General features: G+C 38.9%; 1 protein-coding gene across 5 annotated transcripts in view; it reads left to right on the forward strand.

The window, feature by feature from the left end:
• OSMR (oncostatin M receptor) overlaps window positions 1–19789 on the forward strand; it is a 32395-nt gene that overhangs the window by 8951 nt on the left and 3655 nt on the right. For 3 of the 5 annotated variants that reach the window (XM_080572891.1, XM_080572892.1, XM_080572893.1), the window contains exons 2-16: window positions 10–107; window positions 3421–3581; window positions 6103–6262; window positions 7896–8180; window positions 8815–8944; window positions 10251–10417; window positions 11525–11661; window positions 12943–13099; window positions 13627–13703; window positions 14121–14343; window positions 14955–15155; window positions 15876–15977; window positions 16408–16587; window positions 17971–18135; window positions 19626–19704. In XM_080572891.1, the coding sequence (XP_080429017.1) occupies window positions 35–107; window positions 3421–3581; window positions 6103–6262; window positions 7896–8180; window positions 8815–8944; window positions 10251–10417; window positions 11525–11661; window positions 12943–13099; window positions 13627–13703; window positions 14121–14343; window positions 14955–15155; window positions 15876–15977; window positions 16408–16587; window positions 17971–18135; window positions 19626–19704 (2297 nt within the window). In that variant the 5' untranslated portion in view covers window positions 10–34. The remainder of the gene's footprint in view (window positions 1–9; window positions 108–3420; window positions 3582–6102; window positions 6263–7895; window positions 8181–8814; window positions 8945–10250; window positions 10418–11524; window positions 11662–12942; window positions 13100–13626; window positions 13704–14120; window positions 14344–14954; window positions 15156–15875; window positions 15978–16407; window positions 16588–17970; window positions 18136–19625; window positions 19705–19789) is intronic. The other 2 variants (XM_080572894.1, XM_080572895.1) reach the window with 2 other exon arrangements.

Here is a 19789-nt window from a genome sequence, read left to right on the forward strand (position 1 = left end):
TTTTGTTAGGTCGTGTGCAGGAAAAGGCAGATGAATGATGAATCACTTCATGATTCTGGCAGTATTGCTCCCCCTAAGGACTTGCCACACTGCATACTCACAGCAAGGTAAATGCCTTTTTCATTGGGAAGCTATCTATGAACTTTTAAGGACAACTGAAGCTTTGGACTTGCTCATTTGTAACTCTCCTTTGATTAAGCAACATGTTACATGACTAATCAAGTTATTCATTTTGTTACAGAGATGAAGCAACTTTAAAAACTACCTGTTGTAACTCCATGCAAAATTTCCCATTGAATCAATTAATTGCAATGCCACAAAGCCTGATTATATTTGTATACCTCTTCCCACTCTCTCATATGTTTTTGATCTGTGCTTAGTCATCTTTAAATAATTCTTCTCTGACAACTTATATGCTTTCTACACCTTCCCTTCACTTTCGCTTTCCTGTCTTTCTCATCTGTGAAAACATTAGGACTTACATAGGCTCTTTCCTAGTCGTGCCTTCAAATCTCAGGACCACATTTTTATTTCATACACTTCACATCTGCATGTAATATGGAGAAAAAAAATACTCATTTATTCCTATTCTGAAGGAACAAAGATAAATGTAAGGAATTTTCCAGAAGGTTGTGTATTTTAAGGTAAAACTCTTGCTTGCATGCTTGCTACTGGCAGTAGTATTGGTCATTTTCCATTTAAAGGAAAAAAATAATGAATATTTTTATTGGATTTCTATGACCACAATTAAGAGGCAGAACTTAACAAACCAGTCCTCACAATAGAAATCATATTGCCTTAACTGAGTTGTTTAAGGATGGAGAGAGTTTTTTGATATATATATACAATTATTTTTTTTGTATGAATGTACTCGGTATCATACCAAAGAGGTGACATATGTATTTCAGATTTTTTCCCCTCTCCATTGTTGAAATTCACATGTTCACACTGCATTCCAACAAGGTGCCAGTTACTTAGTTACCAATATCCCTAGGGTGGCAAACCATTGCAATGCAGGCAAGTCCAAACAGTTACTGTGTTACAATAGCTAAGTCACTTGTTTTCACATGCTGTTTTTCAGGAGTAGAATTAGTCTCTGCTGTTAATCATAAAGCTATTCATGTAGTCTGAGTTAGCTTTCAGTTAGAACAAGTCATAAGATGCCTTGATTATTTAAATTTCCTAGGAGGAGAAGGTTGCAACTGTGAATGCTACGAACATTTCTATATGCACAAATATATATTATACTGCAGGAGTTTTTATTTCCCAAATTGCAATTCAGTGGTGTTCAAAATCTTGGGCTCTAGAAGAATCCATAGCTGTATTGTTTGTGCTTTTTATTGGTACTGTGTGTGAGCCCTGGCTGGTGATGTAGACCATCTTAAGTTCTGTGAGGTTATCCAAATAAAAGGAGATAGTGGAGGGACACTTGTACAGATGGAGAAAAAAAATAAATAAATAAATAAAAATGAGAGCTTTGTTTTGGGCAGAGTAATTAAACGTGGCAGGTAGGTCTCCATGGTGAGAAACAGGATGAGATTTTTAGCTAGAACAGAAAGATGCAGATGGAGAGAAAGAGGCAAGCACATCATCAGTGTAATAAGCACATTAGTGACACTTACAGCTAGAGTTGCCCAGAGGAGAAGAAACTCAGTAGATAAGCAAGTCTTTCTTTTAATAGTGCACCCTGAAGGGGCAAATAAAGGTGTGAGGAAACTGCATCATATTTAGTACTTGTGGAGTCTTTTACAAGCAACCAGTAGTTGCAATAGCTAATTTTTGATCTGGTATACAGTAACTTTCTTCTGCCTGACTTCAAGGCATCTTACATTCGTTAACAGATGAACTCTGGTATCTTAAGTCATTATGTTCTTTAATATGACCTCTGGAGGTCATGCTGTCCAACCTCCTGCTCAGTCTGGTTACCTAAAGCACACTGCCCAGGACCACATCCTTGTAGCTTTTGAATGTCTCCAAGGACTTTCAATTTCTCTGGGCTTCCTGTTCCCATGCTCTGTCTCCCTCATAGTAAGGAATTGTTTCTTTATGTTGATGAGGAGCCTCCTGTGTTCCAGTTTGTGCCCACTGCCTCTTGTCATGTCACTGGGCACTGCTGAAAAGAGCCTGGCTCCATCTTCTCTGCACTCTCCCTTCAGTTACTTGCATACACTGATAAGACACTCGCTGAGCCTCCTCTTCTCCAGGGGTCCAAGCTCTCTCAGCCTTTCCTCGTATGACAGATGTTCCAGTCCCATAATCATTTTAGGGGCCATTGGCTGGACTCTCTCCTGTACCTCCACTAAGTGTACATCTGCTAAAGGAGGAGTGCTCAGCTATTTTACTAGGACAAGACAGAGGCTTGGTTTCTTCCCTAGGGTAAGGAAAGGCAGTCTTGTTCTGGATCAGGTGAACTGTCATGAAAGAGCTGTTGTGGAGACATGGGCAGATTATAGAAACCTGTTAGGTTTCAATTGCACGGCAATTGCACTCATCACAGCATCATGCCAATTTGAGTTCTGTGGTAGGAAGAGTTTTAAAACTGTCATAGAAAAACCATGATTTACTTTTGTTTGAGGCAACCATAACAACTTTGTCAAACTTTGGATTGTATGGATGCGTACTTTCTTGAAAACTTTTTAGGACAACATCAGTCCTGTTTCTGAGACTTAGTGGTTGAAAAATGAAACCTTGAATTCTCACTCATATTTCATCTCTTCCAAGAATTGTTTATGGTTTTGTTTTTGCATTTGCTTTCATTTTTCTAATTTTTGTGTAGTGGTGACAGAACAGATACCTAAAAAGAACAACCATGCATAAGCTCGAGGAGCCTTTCCTTTTCTGACAAGTAAAAGGACTTTAGTCTGACTTCTAATCTGTAGTTTATCTTGGGAATTAAACCCAGGCCCCCAAAGTCCATTTGCATTAACTAATTCAATCTTCATTACATCACAGAGTGAAAATGAGTCTGGATTTTCTGCCCTAACATTTAGAGGTTTGCTGTGTGTTGGAATTTCACGAGATTTAGTCCCTGTTAGTGTACCGTGTTGTTGCTCTTCATTGGACTATAAAGAGAAGGATCGATATTCTGATAAAGTAGCTAGTAAACTGAGGGCATAATGAAACTAAAGAGCACACCCAAAATAATGGTGGGGGGCTATTGAGTAGATTCAAGAACCTTGTTTCAGCCTTCTGATGCCTTAAGATGAAAGATTATAACTGATTTTGATATTAAGAGCATTGGCCTTGATCCTCCTGTGTTCCAGTTTGTGCCCATTGCTCTCCATTGTATTCCTTTGCCTTTACTAATGACTCCCAAAAAAGGGTAGTGTGGAAATTTTTAGTCTTTTGTAGCTTACCAACATCTGAAGGACTAAAGCATACATAAACATTAATATTTTTGTGTCCTTTTTGTGCTCCTAGGATCCCTTATATTTCCTGTAACATACTTTAATATTTCCAAGGATTTGGCTCTTCAGCGTCTGCTTGTGGAATGGGATGTTGACAAGTCAGCACATGATGCTGAACTAGCAATGTCTTTTGAAATACAAGTCCATCGAGCAGATGAAGCTACAGTGTGGACAGTAAGTGTTTTTTGTTGTTGTTTTTGTTGTTGTTTTTGTTTTAAAGATATATTATATATTTACATTATAAAAGAATCTAAAGGAAAAGCATATGCTCAGGTGCATATACAGATCTTTCTGCCTCATAGGTTTGTGACTTACAACGTAGTATCTCCAAAACTGTACTAGAAGTACCTCCATATTTCACTAGGTGACAGACTTGGTTTAATGTTATGTCCAGTTTTTGTGAAAACAAAATATTGTCTCAATAGAAGAGGTAAAGAATGTAGATATGCCTAGTATATCTTTATTTAGAGGCTGTGGTGGGCAGACTTAGGAGATCTAATTCCCTTCTGAGGTGCAGGTCCCCTAAGCAGTCTCCCAGAAAAAAATCTTTCTTTGCTCCTGAAGGCAGGCTTTTTTGTAGCATGATTACTAAGTGTCACTGGGGACAAATTCAGAATGAGTCATGTGTTGCTGCAACTCCTCTCACCTTACAAACCAAACAGCATAGTCTCAATGTGTCTGAGGCCTTTTAAGAACTTGGCCCAGTACTTGGCCCTGTCAGCAATTACCTTATATTGAACCCTTCTGTTTAGGGAAGAAGGTAGTTATGTCTCCTTTGCGAAATCCCTGTCCTGGTAACTTTCTTTAACACCCGAAACACCCAACTTTTCTGAAGAGATGGAGATACCATCACCCAAATCGTTATGGCTTAGGCCTGCTCTGGATTTTTTTCCGAAATCTGTCACTTCAATGTGAGAATTTTTGTCTCCCAAGAGAATTTCCTCTCCTTGGATCTGGCAGAATCTTTTGGGAGCTAAGTGCATGTCTTAGGGATGTTATAGCTAAATGTTACTCCTAAAAAGGAGTCATCTGCTGATTGAACTATGGAATGAAATTAAATTTGTTAAAACTTAGTAAAAACATGTTAAAACTTAGTAAAAACAGAAAACTGCTCCAACTCTTTCCAAACTCTTATTTTCGAGAAATTATATAGACTTGAGAAGGGCTTTTTATGCTGTCCATATTTTATTTTATATTTTATTTTATATTTTATTTTATATTTTATTTTATCTTATAGTATCCTTCCAGCAAACTCTTGTTAACTTGTTAGAGGAAAGTTTTTTGAATCCAAGGACAGAGTTTGTAATGTTACTCATAATAAAGATGACAAGGAAAATAAACAGAATATTTTGAATGTCATTGCAACACAGGAATATATTTGTTTCCGTGTTTTTCTGAAGACCGTGTGCCAATAAAGAAATCCTGAGAGTCTGCTCATACCAAAGTGCATACAGTCTGTCTAACTTTCAAAGTTAGACTGTACAACTGTCAACACTCTTCAAATGAAAAATTAAATTGTGTAGTGATTGCAGAGTTCTTCTCAAAGTGGCGCTATTATGAAAGTGCAGGTGTTGCTGATGGAAAGCAGTGATGGGGAGCAGTTGTCTAGCTGTCAGGGTGAGTCAGGGCTCTGGTACAGTTCACTGGAGCAGCACAGATCTGTATGCTCAGAATCTGGTGTAGTTGCTCTAAGAAGTACTGAAATGTATGTTCTGTTCTGAAATGCATTTATAATTACAGGTGACTAATGCGATTTTTGAGACATTTTTTTCCTGCCTCTTATGGGCTGTTATGCCAGCAAAGATTCATACTCAGGTTATCTTTTAATCTGTCTGTGTTACTACCTTGTGCCCTGGTTAGTTTGAATTGCGGTGCTCTGTGTTAGTGAAGCCCACTAATACACAGGTAGGACTTAGTAGGTATGTGCTGAGAGAAGTTTGTAGGATATTTTCACTTAGAGCACAGCAGAACTTTTTTTTTCCTCTTTGCCTGCATTTATATAATTTAATATAAAAATGTTTGACAAGTTACAGAGTGTTTTGCTCTGATGATTTTTGAACTCTGTTTTGCATATTAGGCCATCCTACTTCTATTACCTTTGTGGAGCTCTTAACACTTTTGGATGTGTTTTTTCATGTTTCTTGCATATGTTTATTACAGCAAACACTGGGGGGGAATCAGCAGGTATTTTCCTACTCTGCCTAGTACTGATGGTCCTCAGACACTGTGCCTCAGAACTACAGTTATATAATATCTGCATAATTCCTTACTGACCAGTGCAGATGCTTGCTGTAATTCAGAACCAGAGACAGGTAATCCAGAGCATTGGACAAAGTGCACCTGCAGGCAGCAGCATGTGTGCAGAGTGATGTAACAGCGGGCACATATAGCCCACTGAAAGTCCCTGAGAGTGAATCTGTTTCTTGAGAAATGGGGCCTGACACACCACACAATTACATTGTTAGAACCAAGTAGTCTTGCCAATGTCTCCATCACTCCACCACTGCTAGTGCAGATTTGTAATCTATCACTTAGAGTGAGATCACACGTATCAGGTGGGATTTCAGAGACTTATTTATCAAAACCATTTTCTTCATTTAAACCTTTTCTCTCTCTCTCACTCTTGATCATACTTCCAGAGTATCTACATACTGCTGTGTTTTCAATAATTTGCCTTACTGGCCTCTCTTTATAGGATTTTCATAATGTGACACTTGATAAATCTGGAAAGCCTCTTCATTGGATATGGGATTCAGACTTACCTTTGGAGTGTATGTCACACTCAGTGAGAATCAGGAGTAAAGCAGAGGCGTCAAAAATCTGGAGTCGGTGGAGTCCGTGGGAGACTGTCCTGGGTGAGCAGAACAAGACCTTGCAACATTGGCTTTATTTTTTCCAGTACAAAGCTAGATTTTAATGTGTGGATGACTTTAATAATCATGTCCAACTCAGGAGAGACAACATCGAAGAAAGAATGCATTTGAACTTTTTTATATCTAAGCACTAACCAACTCTATTTAGCTGGAAATAATATTAGTGTTTCAGCCCTTGTTCTAATTTGCAGACTACCTTCCTAAGCTAGTAGATCAAAAGTTTTAGGGCTTCTCTTGCTCGCACATTACAACAGTACAGTACATTGAGCGGTATGGGAACTTGGATTTAAGAAGAATCTGTCCTGCTTTCTTGATGCAAGCTCTTGCATAAGTCAGGGGCCTTGGCTCTAGCGTAGCCTTTCACCAGGTCAGACACAACCCTGGTGGAGAGGAGAGGAGAAAGTGCATATCTGTGGCTACTTCATCAGATTCATCAGCTTTTCCTTTGTCTTGGAATCATACCTTTGATTAGTATTAAGGATGTAGAGAGAGGAGCAAGTCAGCTCCTTATGTCACTTGGAATGAGTTGTGAATTATACGAGAGTAAACAGGAAGTGCACCAATAATATAATCAAATGATGCTGAAAAAACAAAACAAAACAAAACACTTTTCAGATTATAACCTGTTTTATTAAAGCAGTTTGCTATGCAGAGAATTTGGGTTAAACATAATTTGTAACTGTTTTAGAAAAAAAGATAAGTGGTTTTGTAAAGAAACACTCTTCTTGTTTGCATTAGCAAGGGTTTTTATTTATGGGAGAAGTTACTGTTAGTAGAAGCAACACAGGTCTGTATGCTTGGATTGTGGCCAACTAATTGCCCATCTCCTTCACATTTAATGGGAGATAAGACGCATTCTTTCTTACTAACCACAGTCTTGGAGACTTAATTTTTTTAATTGAATTTGGATAGGAATCAAAAAGACTATTTCCTTGTCAGAAGCAGATCCTGCATTAGAGACATGTTTAGAGGTTTCTGAAAGGTGATTCTAAATTTCTTCAGATTTTAGATCAGATCCTTGAGAGCAGATTTAACTGCAACCTATTCAACAGTGTGTGATTCACTTAAATATTACTAAATTTTGCACCCAGCAGGGAGTCCAACATTGAAAGCCATAGAAATCTCATTCTAATCTGAGTATCCCCTTATCAGTTTGATTTGTTCCATGTTGGTTTAGCTTAGCTGAGTTCTGTGTGAGGTTCAGAACATGTTTGCTTTTTTGTTTTGTTTTGTTTTGTTTTGTTTTTCTAGTCCTCTGCTCAAAATCTGTGAAAGCAGGCATTTTGGCTGTAAGCATCATCCTGTTCATAGGTGTAGGAGCAGTATTCATCTGTAAAGACAGTTCTTGAATAAATAATTTGTTTTCCCCATGTGAAAGGCTGTGAGACGGATTTAGGCCTCCCTTAGGTTGTTTGTTGTACTACATTATATGTGGATGGGTGTTAACAGAAATCTACATGTCTAATTGATCTCTGTATAGGAAAGAACATGAAATAAAAGAACACGAATGGTAATACGACAGCAGATTCTCATGTAAATGGTCAGTTATGTGTTCTGGTTGAAGGCTGCTCCTGTAAGCAAATTTTGAAATGGTTTATTATGTGTTAATTTACAGGCCTGGATGCTTCAGATAGTTATGGACCAAAAATCTTTCCAGAAGAAAAAGTTATAGAGGAAGGCTTTGGCATCACTCTTTGTTGCATTGGAAGGAAAGGCCAAATCATAAAGGAATTCTTTCTGGATTCAGATGTTCATTATTTCAATAAAACAAACAGACAAGTTGGACTTCTCACTGTGACAAATGTGACAGTTCGAGGAGCGTCTCGACATGTCAGTGTCTACTGTAAAGAGCCTTGCAGTGAAGAACCTTGCTATGCTCATGCACTTTTCTTTGTGGGTAGTAAGTGAATGCTTTATTACAATTCTGTTTTCCTATTGCTATTAAGTCAAAAACGGCTGTAAGGGTTATGAGGAGAGAAATAAAAATAGCTAGCTGTAATTTGGCATTGTCCTGTTAGGGCTAGCTGAACTGTGTTTAATCTCTGACTTAAGGTATGCACACTTGCATGTAGAAGGCATTACAGAACAGAAGCCTTTGTTTTAAACATTTTTAGATTCATCACATCAATCAATCCCAGTACAGGTCAAAAATTTTTGAATATACTTACCCATTTTGAATTCAGCTTCATTGTCCGTGTGCATGTGGTAAAATTTCAGCACAGTCCCCCTTTCCAAGACTGGTAGTAAGCTTTACAGATAAAAAACAATACAGATTCAATTAATTAAAGTATTAGTATAACAAAAAATAAAAATATAGAGAAGTGTTTGGGTTGCATTTAATTTATGGTGTAGTCCTGATTTTTGCTGCAGAGTTGTCATTGAATAAGTAAAACTGAAATATAATTACAACATCTGTAGTAAACTAGGCTTTGTACACATCCATTATTTCTAGTTTGTTAATGTATAAAGAACATTGAAGGTTTTTGCCTTGACTGCCATGCTGTTGGCTTTTTATCGTTATTCCCTCTGACTAGGACCACCTGATACACCTAGTAATTTTTCCTGCCAAACTCGAAACATGACAACAGTGACATGTACTTGGAGCCAAGGAAGAGACACCTACCTTTATGGACGTCATTCATCAAAACACACCTTGTTTGAAGAGTAAGTCTCCTCACTGTTATATTAACTCTAGCCTGTGTTGTACAAAACAGTCAGGTTCTTTCTGCCCTTTAAGATTCGTGGGAATATTTTTATCCATGTTGCAATTAGCTGCTTGCCTCTTTCCAACTCACTTATCAGCTTATTTAACAAAGCTTGAGTAGTGCAGAATTAGACTACCTATAACAAAGTTGTTGCTCTGTTAGACCAGCTCCTGCTTGATAAAGCCTGCTGTAACAGCTCTTTTGGGTTAACTTGTTCAGATAGCTTTAAGCTATATGAAGATACCCTGCAAGCTGTATATGCCCAGCTTAAGTATAGTGTAATTTATGGGGTGACACAGAATAAATAGCTAACAGATAAAGAGCTGGTAGGCTGAGTATTAGTGTGTTCACAATCTGCTGACATTAACGCTTACTGAAATTGATGGTACCCTGCTAGCCCCCAGTTAGCCTGATTAGCCTCACTAGTTCTTTCTTTATGATTTTATAACTTCCTATGCTGGTGTTTCCCTTCTTGAATTCCTGAGCTGTCTCAACAATCCTACTTCTGTCTATAATTTTGGCTTCTTTCTTCTTTTTAACTTTTTTTTTTTTTTTTTTAAATCTCTCTGTAACTTTCTCACAGCTCTTTCTTAACAGTCTGGGTCGAAGTCAGTGGCATATCAGACCTATGCATTGTCTCCTTGCCACAGAGGCATCTAAACCCATAGGAGAGGAGGCAAGGCAAAGCTTTACAGAAGGGGCTGCAGAGAAAAAAGATTAAAGGGAACTCATAAAACAGTACAGAAGGCTCATATCATCACCACAAGCTTTCAACAAAAGATCTCAGAAGAAGGCAGATTTTCATTGCATAGTACCTTCATGGTCTCTGGATCATTCACTCCTGTGAGGATACAATGATGATTTAAAAATGGAAGGTTAGAAGATGCACTGAAATTACTATTTCATTTAAAAGCATGACTGTGGACATGTGAAGGCTTTAATTCTCAGTAAACCAAGTCCTTAATTTAGAAAGCTGCAACCCCGTGATGAAATACCTAAAAGCAATTTACCTGTAACTTAAAAAGATAAACTTATTTAAAGAAAGCTTTCGTCTAATTGTAACGATACCTATATTCATCTTAGTGAGGGCTAGGGGAAGGAACTGGGTAGCTTCCCATACTAACATTTAGCCTTGTTTTCTGAGATGCTATGTTTTAGTTGGACATCAATGATTTTGACATCTATCTTGATTCTACATTATGGAAAAATGCCTCTCTCTCTCTCCCCCTCCCCCTCCCCCTTTTCCTCCCTCCCTTCTTTGATAGGTTTTCCCAAAACTTGGTTCCATGCACAGTAACTTGTTCTGAGCAGTCCTCGCAGTGCTCATGTTCTTGGGATATAGGCCAACAGAGGATTTATAATATCACACTGACTGTTGTAAACGCACTGGGAAGGAAAACTGCCACGGAAGCTTTTGATGTAACTCACAGAAGTAAGGCCATTTCTATTTCTTTGTTGAAGGTCTTTGTTGAAGGCCTTGTCCTCCTTCTGATCTTAGAATCGGATGCCAGTTTGAAGTAGAAGTCTTTTTGTTTTCTCAGGTTTTATTAGTTCTCTCTGTGCTGTAGTTTTCTGCTGTCTCTTCAGTTGCAGGTTATTCTCTGAGTAGTAACTACGGCTGTGGTTCCTTGTCGTGTACAGCAGTGTGCCCCAGGTCCCTTAAGTTCTTGTCTATTCCTACCTAAAAACACCTGGGTATTTCCTGCATCTCCAGTAGTCTTTCCCGTTCTCTTCAGTCCTCTTTGTGTCCTTTGGCCCCACCACATCCAACCCAGTGCTGCCATGGTCCTTCAGCCTCCTTGCCTGTGTGAAGAAGCAGGAGGCAATGTGCTCTGCCAGGTTCGGAAGCAGAGAGCCGCATGGGCCAGGAGGCTGCTGGTGTAACTGATGCGTTCTAGCAGTGCTTCCTTCCTCAGAGACACTGATTTCAGTTTTGCAAGACACATTTTTTCTCATGACTTCTACAAAACTATGTTAAATGTCCCCATCTGTTAAGTGTCTCTCAGACACGCAAGTTGATTATTTGATTATTTGAGGAGGAAATGGAGCAGGAAGAAAGTGGAAGAGTATCCAGGCCCTGGATTATAGAATTTGACTGCATTTGCAATAAAAGTCTCTGACTGTTTCTTTTGTTCATGATGTTCTAAAATATCTCCAAGTCGGCACAAGGTATTGTTGTTGTTGTTATTATTATTATTATCATTATTTATTTATTATTATTATTATTTTTTAACTGGTATAACTTGTATAACATTTACAGAGTCACAGAACATTTTAGATTGGAAGGGACCCCTGGAGGTCATCTCGTCCAACCCTCATGTTCAAGCAGGGCCACCTATAGAACAGGCTGCCCAGGACCTTAGGAATTACATTTTAATTCTGAAATTAATTTTTACTAATTTATATCTGCTTTTTCTAGACTGGCAGAGAAATTTTAGACTGTATTTCATATTTGCTTTTATTGCTCAGCTGAAATACCTTAAAATACATTTGTGTATATTGTGATTTACAAGAGCTAACACAGACTTTCTTTTGGCAGTTTATCCCCTACCACCTTTCCAGCTGTGGGAAGAATGCACGGATACAGAAATCAAGTTACATTGGAACCATCAGAATAAAGGAATTGAACTCTTTTGTCAGACTGAAGTGCTCCAATCCAATGGGAAAGCAGAACTGGTATGAAAACTGCATTTCATACACAAAAACATAGCAAGAATCTTTTTGACTTGAAATACAAAAATAATTCCTCAGCAATATGAGTACACTGTAAATCTTGTGAGCATGCTAATGTGTCTGTTTTTTGTTTGCTTCGAAGCTTGATGCGCATTGTGTGGCCCACATGGCCAGCTGTTGCTGGCACTAGTTCGTACTTCCAACACTGCCTAAGCTGCTGCCTGAAGTGTGTGGTGTGGCTGGTCTGCATACATGGCTCTGTCCTCTGCCGAATGTCCTCTAACTCCAAGATCTGCTGGAGTAGATGAAAACAATTATAGGCTGTATAATTGCTGTCGTTATGACTACTGCAGATCTTTTTTTTTTTTTTTTCTGTGTTTTTATAACTGATGTCGTCTTACACACACAAATGGTAGAGAGGTTTCTTCAGGGACCACACTTGTTTGATATTAGTCCAGGAGCTTTCTCTGTACTATTGGCTGCACTTAATGGTAGCGTGTATGATTTCTAGTGAGGAAACCCCAGAACAGTTTTTCTTTACATTCTCTTCAACCTCCTTGAAGATTGTTTCAGTAGGCTCCTCATCTTGTTCCACCTCTTTTACAAACAATGAAGTTGACTGACTTTTTGCATGTGTACTGTGGTTTCTTTGTAGCCTTTTTCTTATGAGAGTAGCTTGCCTTTAGTGTGTTAAAGGGCATTATGAAGATCAGGAACAACCTGTGCTCTGTCGTAAGTATTGCCTAAGAGCTGTTAGATCAAATCATTGCTGCAGATGGCCATTGCAGGAGACAGTATAGATGAGAGGCTTAAAAGCATACTCACTTCTTGACTCTTACTGGAACTCACCCTGTTTCTTAGGAGAGAGCAAGCAAAAGGCTGGGAGAAATGGAAAGACAGGCAGCTGTGCATATGTCGAGAGCAGCATCCTACTTAAATAAGCTGAGTAAGAGACCCAGATAAGATGAGAACAAAGTCCCAGTAAATTCCCTCAGCTTTAAAGTAAACAGTATTAATTTGACTGGTGGTGAGTGCCTCATACTCAGATGATTACATACAGCCAGCTTGCAGAACTCTTTTTGGATCTTCCAGTCTTTGGATCTCGTGTATATTTTTTCTTTCTCTTTCTCTTTTCTCTCTTTTTTTTTTTTTTTAAACTGTTGTTCCTCTGTTATCTTCTCCAAGTCTAGATTTACTGGCTATTGTAGTATCTAGAAGTAGAACTAGTTTTTCAAACAAAAGCCTGTTTCTTATGAAGCCAAAATGAGCTGTTCTGTTTTGCAGTACAATGGTACTGCGCAGCTACATCATACCAGCATCACCTTGGGTGGACTGCAGCCATACACTAAATACACCACTAGAGTACGTTGTGGGGCAGCAAAGAACTTCTGGAGATGGAGTGAATGGAGCAAAACCCAAACCATCAGAACAAAGGAAGCAGGTATGTCTGTTGTATTGAGAAGGGAAGCTTGAAAGATGTTCTTCATTTGGGACTTGTTTGTTATTTTCTACTATTCTGCTGTGTTGCTAAAGCAGAGGCCACTGCATACATGAGAGCAGAAGCACACTAAGCAAACTTTAAAAAGGTGGCTTTGTAAACAACTCTCATTGTATGCACTGGTCTTTGCCATTTCATCCACTGTAGACAGGGGGAAATCCAGATGACTGGGAGGATGGATGGACTGAGTAACATTGTTCTGTGAGGGCTAGAGGAATGGTGCAGTGATGGGAACAAATATCTGGGAACTGAAAGCAAAGAAAGTTTTTTTTTAGGGAGACGAACCACACATGCATTCAGGAAAAAAAAAAGATTTGAAGACAACAAGAAGTTACAGGATAATGTTTTGGCAAGACCTGAGAGTGATTGGGAAAGAGAGGTTTTGGGGGCTGAATCTGTTCAAATGGGAGCAAACAATTAAATATTCTCTCTGCACCTAGAACATCTTTGTTTTGCTGTATTTATTCCAGCTCCATCAGGGAAAGTGGACATCTGGAGAGAAATTACACCAGTTCTGAGGGGGCGGAACGTGACCTTGTTCTGGAAGGTATGATATGGGTACAGAAATGGAAATAAAACTCTTAATAAATGGGTTGGAAACTTTTCCCATGGACTTCAACAAGTCTATGTACACTTAATAGCATTTCAGTATGGAAATGTCATCCAAGACAAATATTACTTATAACCTATTTCAGGATGTTTTTAGCTGTATGATGGTGTGCTTTCTTGTCATTTCAGGTATGTATACTTCTGTTTTACCAAGCATTATAACATGATAAATGATATTACTGATACTGCATTTCCATTTCAACCAGTATGTGTTATGCGTGTATGCAAACAAGTGTCTATATTGTTGCAGAAATATTACATTAAAGTAGTTACTTAGAGTTCTAATTGTTCCTCTCATTTTTTTCTGCAAAATTTGCTACATAATTTGAGTCTACTCACATATTTTTTTCCCTAGCAAGAACCAGGATTTCGAGCAAATGGAAGAAGTATTTCATATGAAATAACCTGGGAAAAAGTAGAAGACAGATCTAAACCTGAATGCATCTCCCTGTCATCGACCTATAATAGCACAAGGATTTTCATTGATAACCATCCCTACAGAATCACTATCATGGCAAAGAACAACGTTAATTATTCACTTCCTTCAATACTGATCATCCCTGGAGCTACGGGTAACAGTAGGAGTATTTTCAGCTAAACCTAGATTTCTGTTATCAGAGTTTTATGTGCACTTGTTATAAGTGAAGAGGTAATTCATCGTCTTGGGGGAATAAATTAACCAGGCCTGATAACTGAAATCACTGCTATCTGGAAATTATTACTGTATTTTGACCTGTATGGTGGTAACTGTGTTCATATTAAGCTTAAGTGCTTTGATCCATCCCTCACAACAGAAAGTCTGTTTTCCACAGAGAGTCTCTGCAGAGCAAAGTGTGGTTAGCCTTCAGCTACATCTCACACCTTCAGGAAGGGCCCCGAAGGAGCAGCCTTCCTTGCAGGGAAATTTGTGCATGCGATTAGCCTCTTGTGACTGCCATTTATGACTCCAGGTTTATGCAGCTGAGTTCTTTTTCTGATAATAATAATTACTGGATGATTTTTGAGAAGTCGTTTTTCACCGTATGAAGGGATCAGCTTTCAGCAGGTGAAAGAGCCTAAATGTCTGATCAAGAAGGAGCACCACCCTTTTATTATTATTACAACTACTTAACACAGGAACTATATTGACCTTCATTTCTGCAGGTCTCCTGCAGGAAAGTAATAAAAACTCTGTTTTGTTTATTCCTAGGCATTGAAAAAATGCTCAATGGTTCAGAGCTTAAAGAAGAGAAGGTTAATGGTACAGAGGATGGCATTTTGATTTCCTGGGAGCCCAGACTTATGTATGACAGTTACGTTATTGATTGGTGTAACTTTCTGATGTCACAGCATTGTGATTTGCAATGGGAGAGATTTGGGCCCAACACTTCCAGTGCTCTAATCAAGTCAGGTGAAAGCAGAATAATTTTTCTTTCTGATGCCTGTGGAGCAATTCTTTTATGCTGTAGATTTTATTTGAATTTAGGAAACCCGTGGAATATTGAAGTCTGTGCAGTGCAGGTGCAGTTCTGTAATAGCATGTGACATCACGTTTTGCCCCGCAGCTGAAATAAACACCATAAATGTGTCAGCACCACTGAGCCCTGGAAATCAGAACAATATTTTAGCAAACCTCTTCTGAGTAGCTTGAAGTAACGTCTTGAAGGGGCATGGTGGTGTTGATGAAGGAGTTCAAAATCTGTTTCAGCAGAAGAGAGACAAAATGGAGCTCTGCCTTATCTATAAGATGGGTGAGAAGTTTAGACTCAGGCAAGGTAACACCCACTACACAGTGAGAGGTTTAGTGCTCTCAGTGTAGCACAGAGAGCATCTCAGCAGCAGTTGGGTGTATTTTATCTCAGTGGTGGCCATTTGACCTCAGTTCTTTCAGGCCATGTGAAAGCTACCATGATATACTTCTGCAGCTGCGGGAATACAGCCTTCCCAGAGTCTCTTGCAGATGCGATTTCACTTTGGATTGAAACACATTTGATCAAAATTTGACAGAACACATTTCAGTATGCAATAAAGAAACTGCACCTCAATTGATTAAAAACAAACAAAACAAAACAAGCCATCAGGGTAACCTGCCTCCTCACCTATTTTTGTAATCAGTTCTACTCTTTTCTAGCTGCTTTTGTTCCGGGGGTAAGATACAACTTTCGTGTCTATGGATCAGCTGCTAATAGAGCCTCCTTGTTGGAGAAGAAGACTGGTTATCTCAAGGAGCAACGTAAGTTGGCAGTGTATTTAGGGTTTGTGTATTTGCTAAATTTGTCTGTCACAAACAGAGCGATTCCACAGCCCTCATCTGAATAGATGTGACATGTAATTGCTGTGTTGTTTCTGTATCATCAGAGAAACATTTACAAGTTGTAAAACAATCTGCATGCCCAATACAGAAGATATGTGACTAGTGCAGTTAACATGTTGAGTCCCATCAGACTAGCGAAACTAAATGACGATTAGCAGTCACTGTTTTGCATATAACGTGGGCTACGTGAACACTCTGAAGGTGGCAGATTTTTTGGAGCACTTTGGCTTTGTTCATATTTTAAGAGCGAGATAGAAACACCACATGGGAATTTAGAACTTTTTCAAGTGGGACAATACACATTCATAAAGGATAATGACAAGTGTAATATGAATTTCCATTCTTCCAGCTCCCGAGTTCTGCACTGAGGTGAAAAACATTGAACTGAGTAACCATGCAGTTACACTATTTTGGGATCCTTGCCCCACAAACAAGACAGACCGTGGTTTTCTAAGAGGCTACCACATTTATGTATCACCTGTGCAAGAGGATTGCAATTTGAAAGGATCCAAAAAACATGTTCATTCAGGTAACTGAGCCTTGGGATTTGATTTAGGAAGTTCTGTCACTGAGAGAGGTGAAGAGACTTTTGTGGCTGATACTGCAGACTCTTGGCAAGTTCACATTAGGCAGGCAAATTGGCCCATAGGTAAGGCATAGATTTCAACACCTGCTGTTTTCGATTCCTCCCACATGTTTGAAGTGTTAGTGGGCAGAAATAGGGTCCTGGCTTTATACAGACCTGTAGCCTCCTGTCCTGTTTTCCATAGATCCCTTCAACTTTATTGTGAGCTCCAGAAAGGATTCTTGTGGGAAAAGATTCTCCTGTGCAGGAGGAGTCAGTTTCTGCCTCTTGCAGTCTGAGTTCTGGAGAATTCCCAAAACATCTGTTTGTGGTCTGCTTGGATGAGAGTCGTAAGAAGCATGTTAGTTTTACTAGGCTTTTAGAAACAGATGGAATGCCATTTATGTCAGTCAGAATTGGATCACAGTGGAAATTCCCCATTTAAATTTCTTTATAATGAAAGTATTTGTGGCTGTGCTCTACCATGGAGTTCCTCAGGCAGCAGAACTAAGCCATGGGGTGGCACAAAACCATGTTCAACTTTTTATTTCTGTTTTTCCTGCTTCACACGCAAAACTGCTCCAGATGAATTTGCATTAAAATTTCCAGATGTTTTCAAACAAAACCAAAGGTGTTTTTTGTTTGTTTGTCCCCCCCCCCCCCCCTTTTTTTTTTCCTTACCTCTTCTTTTAGTTGGGTCATGTCCTCTCTGATTCCTCTGTTCGGCAGACGATTACCAAACTGAAAAACATAGGTTGAACTGGAGCAGTATTATGAAGTTCTTGCCAAAACTAAACTAAATACTGAAGTACCACAGTTCTGCAAGTAATCCCACTTAGACTTAAAGTGTTTAAATCAAATATTTGCTGTTTTCCAGTTGCCTGATCTGGCAGATAAAGAGTGTGACTGAAAACAGGAAATAAGCTAACCCTTCTCTCCCAGGGGTCTAGGAGTTGCACAATAAGGAGTTTTTGTTTTCTTTTGTTTTTGAGGCAGATTTTTCTTGCTTTCAATTATCTTGAAAAAACTTCACCTAAGCTTAAGGGCTACCAGATTCCAGGAAAAAAAAAAAAAAGCCTAAAAACCAAATCAAGCTATAGTAAGAGGAAATGGAAATACAGTTGCAGCTTCTGACAGGAGGTTGTTAGGTGGTCTACCACAGGACGGTCAATGCTGCAAGAGTCCAGTTAGGAGGGATGTGAGCCCAGCCCAGCAGCACTGAGTCAGGATGACTATCTTTCTCAGAAGAAAGTGTGCAGATTACAAAGAAAGCAAACTAAATGTTCTGTTATTTCAGTGGTTTAGCAAACTCGGTTAAGCTGATTTGTAACATCTGTTTCATTTTAGATGGCTCAGTGCTATGTAAATACACAATCGAAAACCCAGAAGAAAGGAGATACACTGTGAAACACCTAACGTCAAACACGAAATACAAATTAGCAGTTGTAGCATACACTGGAGGAGGAGAGTTTCCCGAGCTTAACTTCACATACATAGACACACCATTTGACTGTAAGTATTGGCAGTAAGACCTTTTTTCTCCTAGAAGAAAGGTCGGAGGATGTTTGAGGTTAGAATGACCTTCCTTTCTCAAGGGAAAACCATTTAATTTTCAATGCACTTGAGAAAGGATCTAATTGAGAAATGAAATACGCGTGCCATCATGACATTTTGGTACTTTGAAGTAGCTACTTCTTTAATTTAGAATAAAAAGAAATTTACGATGACATTTAAATCTCATATCCTTCTTGGAAGCAGCATAATGCATGCAGATTTGCAGGACTAGTGAGTCCTGTTTGTTAGATCATTGAAGAGTTGCATTTCGATTTAAGTCGTTATCTGCTATGGGAAAAACTACAGACCTGAGTGCAAATAGAGAATTTCTGTACAGACTCTTGAACTTCTAATGCTGGTTGTTATTCTCATCAGTCTTTAAATCCCCTGCCAAGCTAATTCCTTCATAAGCCAGTAAGAGGGCTGTTGGTTTGAGTATTGTAGTTTACTGACTGGGCAGATAAAAGCAGAGCAGGAAATTACATGGCTGTAGTTCTGTTCTCTTGAAAACACCACTCAGTAGTCTTAGCCGTGAGACTTGTAACCCAAATTGGAAATATCTCATTTTGAAAAACTTGCCTGGAGTGAAGGTGGATGGGGAGGGAAAGATGAGGTGTTGACTCATGCAAGGACACTGCGTGTTTTATGCTAACCAGCAAAGGCGTCTAAATGCTCATGGCTCCCTCACAGAGGCAGTTCTGCCTCTTGCACCTGTGTTCCAGCTTCCATGCTCCAGCCTTCTTTTGTGCAGATACAGACATTTGTACTGGCTTAAGTAAGTCAGGAAAGATAAAAAGGAGAATGTAACATGTTTCTTTTCCTGCTGTGGTTTGTGGTAGGGACACACAAGTTGGCTGACAGGCCAAGATGGCAGGAGCCAGCGCAAATGGGGAGAGAGTACTTGTTCTTTGTACGGGCCTGCATGTAGTGGCCTGAAGCATTTGTGAAAAACATTTTCTAAGGCTGTGTTTTATAACCAGAATTAAAAATACAGAGATTATGTCAGCATAAATCCTAGAAGAGGAACACTGCTGGTGTCTATCTTGTTATAGGTACAGAGTTTATGTCAACCTTGCCTTACTGTAAAAAAAAAAAAAAAAAAAAGTCTTTGGAAATCTGGGAGGAAACCAGATTTAACAAATAGTTAAGTGAGATTACTACTGCTTTAGCTCTTGAAAATTTACAGTTACAATTAAGAAGCCAACTTGAGTGCAAAATGAAGGAATCTAGTAATACTTAAATTGTGGTAATCGATATCCAAAGACATACAGTTGTATCCTAGACCTTACAGCCAAAATATATTGCAACCACAGAACACATAATTTCACTGCTGAGTTTGTGGCCCCATATCCCATATTGATGATATTTTTGTTCCAGAAAATCAGGCTGTATAGACTATAACAGGTGAGAAGTAGAAAACAAGATTTTAAAGTATTTTTCTTTCACAGCAGACGTGATGTACCTTCTAGTCCTGCTAGTGATAGTTCCTTCACTAATAGTAGCTATATGCGTCTGGAAGATGAAGTGGTAAGTTACAATGCATTTTATTTCTGTAGCCAGAGAACGCAACTGCTGTAATTCACAAGCCGCAGCTGCCACTTGTTGCTCCCAG

This window comes from Anser brachyrhynchus (assembly GCF_964034855.1).
Source record: "Anser brachyrhynchus genome assembly, chromosome: Z".
NCBI lineage: Eukaryota > Metazoa > Chordata > Aves > Anseriformes > Anatidae > Anser > Anser brachyrhynchus.